The following is a 12047-nucleotide window of genomic DNA, read 5'->3' as shown; positions in this document are numbered from 1 at the left end:
AGTAAGGAAAATTAAGTCTTCTCCTCTTCGAATTCCAGAAAGAAGTCTTTTTTATATTTCGTTTTCATGAGTTAGAAGCTCTTCATGAGCCATGTAACAGAAGCTTTTAGAACATGTTAATGTAAATACAGTGGTAGAAATTCCGATAATCTTAAACAAATAATATAAGAAATTTTAATATATACAAATCTAAGTTAACAATGACGTCTCCTCCAACATACTCCCCCATTGAAGGATGAAGTATGACTCCTTCAATGTACATAAACGTCATCTCTTAAAGGCAATGGAGCAAGTTTGCAGATTGGGCGACGAATAATTCCTTTCTTGGTGCGAACATCGGCTACTCTGACCCTTCCATCTGCACCAGGTATGGCTTCGACCACACGACCAGTAATCCAGCATTGCGGTGGAAGATTGTCTTCATGGATGAGAACTAATTGATCCTTTGCTATGTTGTTCTCGGGATGCAACCACTTAGAGCGTTCTTGTAATTGATGTACATAGTCGCGCTTCCAGAGTTCCCAGAAGCGTTGCTTGAGATAGGTCACCCTTTGCCAACGAGATAGATAAGATAGTTTTGAGTCATTTATTACCGGTTCAGGGATCGCTTGCAGTGAACATCCGATCAATAAGTGTGCTGGCGTCAGAGCCTCCCCGTCATTGGGATCATCGCTGTGAATGGATATTGGACGGGAATTCAATATCGCCTCCACTTCAATTGCAATCGATTGAAGCTCTTCATACGTCAAATGAGAAGAGGTCAAATTTTTGATGAGCAGAGTCTTCATTGACTTTACTGCGGCTTCCCATAAGCCTCCAAAATGGGGAGCACGCGGTGGAATGAAATTGAATTCAAAGCCGGCATTTCGGCTAAATTCCTCCAGATTTTTTGCATTGAGTTCTGAACAGAATTGCCGTTTGAAGCCTTCAAGTTGCGAACTTGCTCCGACAAAGTTGGTGGCATTGTCACAATAAATCCTTTTGGGTATGCCACGTCGTCCGATGAATCGCTTCAAACAGAGAATAAAATTATTAGCAGATAGCTCAGAGATTAGTTCTGTATGAATAGCTTTTGAAGAAAAGCAAACAAATATGGCCAAATATGTTTTGTAAGGAACTTTGCTTCGAATGCGGTACGACGTAAGAAATGGTCCACATAGATCTACTCCGCATATCAGAAACGGGCGTTCGGCCAGGAGACGGTCAGCTGGGAGGTTACCCATGATTTGTCGCATTAATACAGGTTTGTAATGATAGCAATGTGTGCAACTTCTAACAACCTTTCGGACCAGTTCGCGAGCATTTACAATCCATACTGTTAGGCGCAGAATCGCTATCAAAACCTTAGCTCCCGCGTGAAGGTTTCGCAAGTGAAGATCTTCAATATATTTATAAGTGAAATTATGAGTCTTTGGAAGCAATAACGGCATTTTAGCGTCCAATGGTATGTCAGCCATTGCAAGACGGCCTCCAACACGGATAAGTCGAATATTTTGAGAACCTATCTGTTCATTTGAGATGAATGGACTTAACCTTTGAAGCTCCGGCTTCAGACTTCGTCCTGCTTGTAAGTCCTTTAGTTCTTTCGCAAACACATCACTCTGAATGGAAGAGATTATATGATTAAAAGCCAATTTAAATTCTTCTACTGAAATGCTTCTTGTAGCATTTATCGTATTATTGCGGTTAATAGGAACTCGGTTGAAAACTCGTAAAACGTATGCTAAGACTCTCACAATCATACGAAACGATGATAGTCTACTAATGATCTGCTCAACTATGCTCTTTTCTTTATAACTAGTGCTACATTTCAATACAAGGGTGTTTCGCAATTCTAATTCTTTGGGCTCGAAATCTGTCTTTCTTTCAGATTTCGGCCAATGTAATGCATTAAGTGTTAAGAACCTTGGTCCATGAAACCAAATTGTCTGCATCAAATCGCGCGCTGCACAGCCACGTGAAACAATGTCGGCTGGATTATCCTTTCCAGGCACGTGACTCCAAATGATATCCTGCGATTGAGTTTGTATGGTTGATACGCGATTGGCAATAAAGCATTTTAGAGTTGATGGGTGCATTTTAATCCAATGGAGAACGACAGTTGAATCTGTCCAAAAATATGTTTTGCTGACAAGACAGTTTAATTTGTGTTTGATTTTAGTCCATGTTTGGCAGAGTAAAACGGAGGCACAAAGCTCTAAACGAGGTATGCTTTGCGATTGAGTGGGCGCAACTCTCGATCTCGAAATGATCAATGAAGTTACATATTTTCCGTTGTCCAAAACCCTTGCGTATATGCAACATCCATACGCTCGATTTGAGGCATCCGAAAATCCATGGATTTCACACTTATTTTTTGGTGATGTATTAACAAATCGATTTACTCGAACCATGTCAAGATTAGATAAATCAGCTTCAAGTTGTTGCCATCTAGTCCGTAAGATCTCTGGCAACGGGTCGTCCCAGTCCAAGCGCTCGATCCACAAGTCTTGGATCAAGATTTTGTAGCGTACTACGACTGGCGCTAATAATCCTAGCAGATCATAGAGCCTGGCCATGATCGATACTATTTTTCGTTTTGTTGGTATTGCAGTTAATGGAAGATCAAATCGAAATAATATAAGATCTTCAGTTGGCAGCCACGACATGCCAAGAGCCTTGGTGACATCACTATTGTCAATATTGAGATTATATTCATAATCTGTTGGTGCCCCACTAAAATTCCACTTTGTCAATTCTAAGCCTGCCTTTGAGAGCAATTTGGTAACTTCATTCGTTTTAGCATTGAGTTCTTCGATTGAGTCAGCTCCAGAAATTAGATCGTCGACGTACATATCCTCAGCTAATACAGCAGCTCCAAGTGGAAACAACTCCTTATACGTCTCTGATAAAAACTTTAAGGACCTGGTTGCGAGAAATGGAGCGCACGACATCCCATAGGTAACAGTATTCAATTGAAATAATTGAATAGGTTCTTGCGGTGACTTTCTCCACAAGATTTGTTGGAAACTTCTATCCTCAGGTGCGACGAGAAATTGTCTGTACATTTTTGTTATGTCAGCTGTAATAGCATGGCGATACAAACGAAACGAGAGTAATGTTAGGATTAGATCTTGTTGAATAGTAGGACCAACCATGAGAATATCATTTAATGATATATTTGATGATGATTTAGACGAAGCGTCAAATACTACGCGAAGTTTAGTTGATGAGCTCTGCGGTCTAAGTACACAATGGTGAGGAAGAATGTAATGATTTCCCGATTGCAAATTATCTAACGAAGCTACCTCCATGTGATTCAACTTAAGATATTCATATAAAAAATCGATGTACATTTCCTTTAATTGGTGTTGAGATGCAAGCCGTCTTTCGAGTTGAAGAAAACGTCTTTTTGCACAGGACAACGAGTCTCCAAGTTGTTCAGGAGATTCCTTGAAAGGCAACCGAACCTGTATGCGCCCTGAATCCAGGAATTGTGTGTGCACCTGAAAGTGAGTTTCACATGCTTGTTCTTCTGAGGTTAACGAAATATCTTTATTTTGAATTCCATGTATTTCATCCATTTTCCAAAACCTTTCTAATAATATGTTAAGGTCCTGCCGTTGCGTTAAATTACAAGTGTATTGTTGAGTTGATTGAGGTTCAGCAATCTTACCCCCGACGATCCATCCTAATGCAGTTTCCACTAGATGAGGAAGACCAATTCCTAAACTAATTTTACCAGTTTTAAGTAGATCAAAAAACTCCTTTACGCTAAGCAATAGATCTATTTTTCCGGGCGTATAAAAGAATGGGTCGGCTAACTCAATTTCTTTGGGAATGGCCCAATTTGACACATCTAGTCTCTTTTCAGGCTGAGGTAGAGATATAGATTTAGTCACGATAAACTCCATATTCCATTCATCTGGAGATATTCTTGAAAAATTTTGAAGGAAAGACGAAAAAATCTTAGGCTAAGTTAAATGGATTGACCTGGTTTGGTTTTGGGCAAAAAATTTTTAATTATTTTTAATTTTTTTTTTTGTCGTGTGGTTCCTCTTCCCGGTTCGCGGTTAGTTTTTTATAAAAAAAGTTAGTATAGTAGAAAAGGGTCGAAAAAGAAGGGTAATTTATGGTTTTTTGAACCCGATCAAATACTTGTTTGGATTTAAAATCAATTTTTGACATATAAATATGAATAAGACCTGCGTTTAATACATAATTTTTCATGCTAGCAATGTTAAGTAAACTTAAAAAATATGTTCTATGAAAATAAGAACTTACTTGTCATATCTTGCAGACTAGATGGCAAAAATAAGTGTGAAATCCATGAAAATATGTAACTTTATTTACAGGATATCATTTGGAATCACGCACTTTGATGCAGACAATTTGATTTCATGGACCAAAGTTCGTAGCACTTGAAGCATTGCATTAGCCGAAAGAAGAACTGCGAAACATGCTAGTTATAAACCAGAGGGCCGGGGCTATCTTCGACCGCGTCAAAGTTTGTATACCCTTGCAACTTTTTTGGCAACTCTATCCTTACCTATTAGCCATCAATGTGGAAGAACGTTTTATCTAAAAAGGCTTATGTTTGCGAAAGAATGGCCTACAATCATAGGAAATAACGAAGATATTGATCAAAGTCACTGTTTTTCACCGATCGTTCCTATGGGAGCTATATGATATAGTCACCCGATCTTTATCAAATTTGGCACAGTCATTAACAGATATATTAAACTAACAAATTTTTAATTTGAAAGCAATCGCGTTAAAAGTAACGAAGTTATTTACAAAAGTCACTGTTTTCGACCGAACTTTCGTATGGGAGCTATATGATATAGTCATCCGATCTTTATCAAATTTGGCACAGTCATTAACAGATATATTAAACTAACAAATGTTTAATTTGAAAGCAATCGCGTTAAGAGTAACGAAGTTATTTACAAAAGTCACTGTTTTCGACCGATCGTTCCTATGGGAGCTATATGATATAGTCACCCGATCTTGCTCAAATTTGGCACAGTAGTTTATAGGCGTAATAAACTCTCTTTTAATATATCTGTTAATGACTGTGCCAAATTTGCTCAAGATCGGGTGACAATATCATATAGCTCCCATAGGAACAATCGGTGAAAAACAGTGACTTTGATCAATATCTTCGTTATTTCCTAATTATATCGTCCATATACACCACTGCATCTCCATTCTTTACTGATTCTCTCATTACTGCCATTATAAATCTGGTAAAAACTGCTGGAGAGTTGGAAATTCCGAATAGTACGTACAGGAATTCATACTGACCATTCTGAGTTACGAATGCAGTGTTCTTCTGAGATTTTTCCTCAACAGGAACATGGAAAAACCAGTTTGTTAGATCTAAAGTAGTGTAAATTAACGCACTTTGAAGTTTTTCTAATACGGTGTCCATCTGTGGCATAGGAAAATTATCTCGGACCACTTTCTCATTTAGCTTTCTGTAATCGCAGCACAGACGCTTTTTCCCATTCTTCTTTGTTACAAGTACAACAGGCGAAGCATATTCGGAAAAACTTGGCCTTATTATCTTCTCCTTTAACCATTCTTGTACTATACTATCAACGATTTTCTGATCAGACTCTGCTAGACGCCTTGGATGCTGATAAACTGGCAACTCATCCGTTAGTACAATCTTCATTTCTATAGGAGTGTTTGTATTTCTAATAGGTTTGTAACTATTAATCAACTTCTTGACTTCACTACCGATTTCTGCACTGATATGTGACAATTCACTCTTGATTTCCAATTTATTCCGTTCTGCACTGTGCATACACATACTTTCAAATTCCTCAAACAACTCAGCACAAGATTTATTCGCGTTACACAGTGATTCTTTTCTGTTGATGCTCACAAACTTTGTACCTTTCTTGGTAACAACCAAATCGACGTGATCTAATATGGTTCTACCCAAAATTGCCTCATATGCCATGTCTTCATCAGGAACGATATGAAACTCGACTTCCATCTCAATGCCATCTATCTTGACAGTTATGCTAAAACTACCGAAGGTCATCACATGACTTCCACCAATGCCTGTAAGAGTCTTCGAATATCCAGTTAGTGACTTAATTCCGAGTTTAACAAACACGCTTTTACGTATGAGACTCAAATTTGCTCCTGTATCAATTAGACCGTTGAACTTAATCGATTTATAAGTTACTTCTTTCAACTCCAAACCCGAATCAGTAAATTTACCTGATGCTTTTATTAATTTATCATCTACAACATTGGTGCTTTCAACTTTGGTGATATCTTTATCTTTACATTCAAACGAACGATGGCCTGTTTTGCCACATTTAAAACAAGTAAACGTTTTCTTGTTACAGTCTCTCATCATGTGTGAAGGATCACCACACTTAAAACATTTGCGATCATCTTTTGTTGTCGAATTTTTCTCTCTATTATCTCTACCTTGCTTGTGAACAGATGACTCGAATGTTGTTTTCTTTGACGACTTTCTAGGATCATAGGATTTTAAGTAGGTCTCTATTTGAACTTTTAACGCATCCACTGTTCTCGCCTGATACAATAATGCCTTATTTGCTCTCATGTCTGGTATACCTTCTACGAAATACTCGATTAAACTTTCGTCATCCAAATCGATTGGCTTTGCGATTTCCATTAACGAATACAAAAACTCATACAAGTTCTCACCTCTCTTTAACTGTCGATTGCTCAGTCTTCTATGAACTTCTGCTGATGAAACCTTTACTCTAAATTCGTTTTCCAAAGCTACCAACTACAAATATCTCTCTTACTACGTATAAACGATAATGCAGCTCCCTTTAACAATTGTTTTGCATACACAAAAAGCTGTAACTGACTCCACTGTACGGTTAAAGCGCATTCTTCTAGCTCCCTAATCCATTGTACAACATCAATCGAACCTAACCCGCGGAACTCTGAAACGCTTCCCTCCACATCTTTTAGTGTGAACCATGACCTTTGCCCATCTGTGTTCGGGACTTCTCGAATTGTTCTAGCCGAGGCGAAATCTGCCTCCTGCCCGTCATTCTCAATTTCTATTAGATCGTAGTGAGCGAGTAGACGCGTTTGCAGCTCTGCTTTAAGGCCTGTAGTCTCTAGCCCTAACTCTCTCAATTTAGTGCGCAACTCCTCAATACGCAACGTTAGAATCTCACCTCGATCCATTTCACTCAATTACAGTTATATTGCTTAACAAGATTGGTATAGTAATATATAGGTAGTATTAATCAATCAAATTTGTTACGACTTAACAAGATTTACACACTATGTTAATGTAGGTCAAATTGTGTTAGGTTATGGTTTAATTCAGACGATTCTTAGAAATGTGCTCTCTGCAGCTCGCATCAATTTCGTCGATATTTTTGCCATCAACTTCGTGCCCTCTGTCTGCTCTCTCCGTCTGTCTGCTTCCACAGTGACCACTAATTTTCATCAACTTCGTGTCTGCTGTCTGCTATCTCCGTCTGTCTGCTTCCACAGTGAACACTGGTTATCATCAACTTCGTGTCCGCTGTCTGCTCTCTCCGTCTGTCTGCTTCCACAGTGAACACTGGTTATCATCAACTTCGTGTCCGCTGTCTGCTATCTCCGTCTGTCTGCTTCCACAGTGAACACTAATTTTCATCAATTTCGTGTCCGCTGTCTGCTTTCTCTTTTCCTCTCGAGTCACCACCCTTCTCGAGCTGCTCTCAACTTCAGCCGCCGACTTTTGCCGAAACGGCGCCAAAATTCTGGGTGACGCTCTTCTTGCGTCGTCCGACCGCTCACCGTCTCACCGTCCACTCGTCGCCTCTCGCACAGTCACGCCAACTTCCAATAGTTTTTGAACTTGTAGTGGTTGCGTCTTTTGAAATTCGTTCGCCAACAACCTTGACTTTGTATATATATTACACGTTAATGCATGCAATTTTAACAATTTTCTGTTCATTTGCGAACTTCACACACACACGATTTTCACTAATTGTCTTGGGCCAGAAAACTCGGTTGAGCCCCCAGTTTGTAGAATTGGAATATTCCTGGTTATTTAATTCAATATTATTTAAGGATGTGATTTCCTTATTTAAACTTTTTTATTATTTATTAACAATGTTTCTTTGTGTTAAGAATTATTAATTATTATAATGGCCTTAGCGACAAATTTGGGTGTGCGATGTGATCGAGGCGAGAGTACGATTGCGAGTGCTTTCCGATCGACGCTTCTGCTTTATTTTCATGAGTGAGTCGACCAGATAGGTACGGCCGCTGCGTGTCGTTCTGTCTCGCTCACTCGGTACCAAACGCTTGCCATGATTATGCCTGCCTGACACTTCATTTCCTACATTTATGTTAATATTTTATTTTGAATACACATCCAGGTAGACCATCTAGCACCGGAGAACAAACAGGTTTAACTAGTTTGAGTTCGCTAAGAAAAGAATTTTCTTCAATAACTGGATTAAAAATACAATTAGCCTTTTTTAAATGATAATAAACTTGCTCGATATTCCGCTTAAGAATAAGTTGTTTTGAAAAAACTAGCAAATATATCGCCAATTGCCTGACCATAACTAGCTTTTTTATTTTGAAAGGTCACCTGTCAGGTTAACAGGCATAAGGAAGCTTCTCCGACCCCACAAAGTATATATATTCTTGATAAGGATCAACAGGCGAGTCGATCTAGCCATGTCCGTCTATCCGTCCATCCGTCCGTCCGTCTGGTCGTATGAACCAGCAGATCACACTATTGAAGCTAGAGCCAACAAATTTGGTATATAGACTCGTGTAGTATGTAAAATAATCAAGTTTATTTCAAATTTTTGCCACGCCCCTTTCCGCCCCAGCAATTTAATAAAACCGTTTACCTCAAAAACTATTATAGCTAGAGACACTATATTTGGTATGTAACTTTTCTTAGTAAATGCGCACGTTATGTATGTGTAAAGATTCTGCCATGACCCTTTCCACCACCGTTATTTGAAGAAACTCGATTATCTCTCGTATTTTTCTACCTTATGCAATAAAATTTGGCACACTTAAATTTGATACTTCTTTGATACTACTAATCAAAATCGGACAAAAAATAGTCGAGTTATGCATATAAACGTTTTTCCATTAGGCCGGAGGTGGCCGTTGGCTGGTGGAGGCGCTAGGGTGCTCGTATGCCTGACTGAGCGAGATACTAATATATGCTTGTAAAAAGCATGTGTAAATGCATTTGTTTAATAAAATTGAAATATTTGCTTCACTGGCATGTGGTATACCTATATCGGCGAGACGACTTACTTACTTCATTTATATTATCGAGTCTTCACATTTTTCAAATTTAATAACTCTCGAGAAAACCAGAGAGGTTTGTTAAGCCGCTCCTGGCTACCAAGAGGCACACAAATATCAAAGAGCGAATTCAGAGTATTACAAAAGAAGCGAACAGCTGAGTTCAAATCTCTACAATTGTACAGATAAGACCAGTCGGTAGTATTAATGAATGTAAGTAATAACGTTGGACAAGTCACTCACTATAGCAGTCAACTTCTTCACGGTGACCTCGATACTATTTGAACTATCGGCAGTTTTCATTGGAATGGGTAATTTCCCGGACAAATGTGACACTACAATTTGCACCGTTTTTAAAAGATAATTTCCAGGTTTCACAAACCGCATTCCCCACCGCCTTTTAAACGATATCAATTTATGCAAATTTGGAGCAGACGTTGCATGAGACCGGTCGGGGACGAAAAGAGACGCTGGCGGCTCTACAGATAGAGACACACCCCAAGGACTGGTCCTTTTACTGGTCTTGCACTAATATTACACAATTACTCAATTGAAAGAAATGAACTAAGAGATAGAAAAAAAGGGATGTTAGTATCGCACGAATAGGGAAGCTACTAAGATGTTATTGTAGCTTCGCGTCTTAACCCCACCCAACCAATGATTTTCCCATCGCAAGATTCGGGAAAATCCCAATATAATCAGCTCACCTCTCACATTTCGCCACAAGGAAGATTACGCACTCTTTACTCAAACATTATAAACGATATTTATTCACGAGGGTTACGGAATACTAAAATACTTCGATAAGTCGGAAACATAATCCGATCTAACTAAACTAAAATGATGATTATTATAATAAACGATACTCAAATTAAATATTTGGATCATTTCAGGCATCCAAAAGCCAAATTGGGAATAATATGTTTTGTTTTGTTGAATCTTAATTGTAAGGTGGATATATATAAAATTATAGATATTCAAAATAAAAATGACAATTGAAATTTGTAAATATTAAATTTTAATTATGAGTTCAAATATAAATGGCGACTCTGCTCACACAGTCAAAGGCGATTATCGATAGCGATTTAAGTTTAACACAAGGATTGACAATTTCCTTTTCTTTTCAATACCTCCAATACTTATCTTTACTGTACTCGAGATGGTTTTTCTTATTTGCAGATTAATTGACAATGAACTCTCTTTCTTTTTGCATAAAAAAAACAGGAAAATACCAGATCGATCATGATTTATGGTTTAGAACTTAGGACTTACCCATCCGTCCGGTCCGTCGAAAGCCTTCGTCGTCCGCTGGATGATGCTTAGGAATAAAATATTAGGTTAAATCAAGCGACTGGCATTCCTATGCAACAAATTCGGTCCACGGGACTCTCAATCCGCAACGAAAAAACTTTCTCTGTCCGTATCCGATTCGGGCGGCTATTCCAAGCTAGTCAACTTCCTCTAAAAGTCTCTGTGCCCTTCACGGTGTGCAGCTTTTGAGCGGTGTCTCAACAGAAAAATATCTTTTGCAAATTTACAGAATTCCAATTGTGATTCCTTTTTCCAGGTTTCCAAAATACAAATCAATTATGGCTAATTTTCAAACGAACTTGTTAGAAATTTGCAATGATTCAAATATCCACAAAAACTCTATAATAATGGTTGTCCTTGATGCTCCAAATTATTATAAAGTTAATCATTAGGCTTGATGGCCGAGAATATTTCAGATTTAAATTTATATATTTTTTTCTTGAGGAGCGGCGTGGTTAAGGCGTCTAGCCAGGGCGGAAGTTCGTCAGAAAAGAGTGTGACCAATGCATGCGATCGCGCATGATACCACTTCGCTAGAGTTGCACTATTAGAACTATTTAAACTTCTAAGCTCTAAGCTGATCATTTTTATCGACGCACTTACCCAACCCTTACTGAAATTCAAATTAACGCCTTAAGTTTCAAAAATAAAACTAACGGCAGAAACTGGGCACTACATATTTTGAATTCAACAGATGAAGATAGTGTTTTAGTTTTCGGTGCTGAAATCCTCTTCATTTTTGGTCCTTCGCGAAAAAAAGGAACTCTCTAGTTTTCCCCACCAGTGGTAAGAGACTCAGAGATTGAATCCTTGAAGTCTGAATTCTTATGCAAGTGTAAATGCTAAGATCAGCTAAGGTAGCAAAATAAAATAACTCTTGTTTTCCCCCACCATTGGTAAGAGACAGAGTATAATATTAAAGCAAAATATTGCTTAATAAAAAAAAAAAGTGCGTGCGTCGAATTAATAGAGCAGTTTGGCTAGTCGAGCAACTGCAATAATTTCGGCGACGGCAAAAAAAAAAAAAAAAAAGTACGTGCGACCGAGTATATAAAGGCAGTTTGGCTACTCGAGCAACTGCAAAATTTTGGCGGCGGTAAAAAAAAAGAACCCATTGGCAGACAAGCAGCAGCGAACAGGATCATCAGATAAGATATAAATTAAAATAGTCATAAGTACTTACATCAACCTACATATTTTATTATTATCATTATATAATTGTTTCGATATCCAAATGTACGCATAAGTTAAAATGTTCACAAATAAGGCTGCGAAAGTGTTACAGAAGCAGGCAGGGTTACATACCAGGTTAAGGCAGTTAGAAGCACTAGATCCTAGAAGCATAACTAGCAAAGTTGTAGAGGAAGTAAAAGAGATAATGAAACAATGGATACTTAATCACGAAAAATTGATCCACTCTGCTCCAAATTTCGTTCATGATTATTTCACAAATAAAATAAATGAAGAAGCATTAA

At 38.2% G+C, this 12047-nt stretch overlaps 1 protein-coding gene across 1 annotated transcript; it reads right to left on the bottom strand.

Annotated features, from left to right (window-relative positions):
* Positions 1–251: 251 nt before the first annotated feature.
* LOC137578686 (uncharacterized) lies at positions 252–9564 on the bottom strand. The gene is made up of 3 exons (XM_068292255.1): positions 9505–9564; positions 1278–1601; positions 252–1010 (listed from the first exon to the last, which is right to left on the bottom strand). The coding sequence occupies exons 1-3, from the start codon at positions 9562–9564 to the stop codon at positions 252–254; spliced, it is 1143 nt and encodes a 380-aa protein (XP_068148356.1).
* Positions 9565–12047: the final 2483 nt, after the last annotated feature.

This window comes from Drosophila tropicalis, unplaced genomic scaffold (genome assembly GCF_018151085.1).
Source record: "Drosophila tropicalis isolate 14030-0801.00 unplaced genomic scaffold, ASM1815108v1 contig_639, whole genome shotgun sequence".
In the NCBI taxonomy this organism is placed as follows: Eukaryota; Metazoa; Arthropoda; class Insecta; order Diptera; family Drosophilidae; genus Drosophila; species Drosophila tropicalis.
The sequence above is the reverse complement of the archived record's forward strand: the minus strand, read 5'-3'. Positions and strand labels throughout refer to the sequence as shown.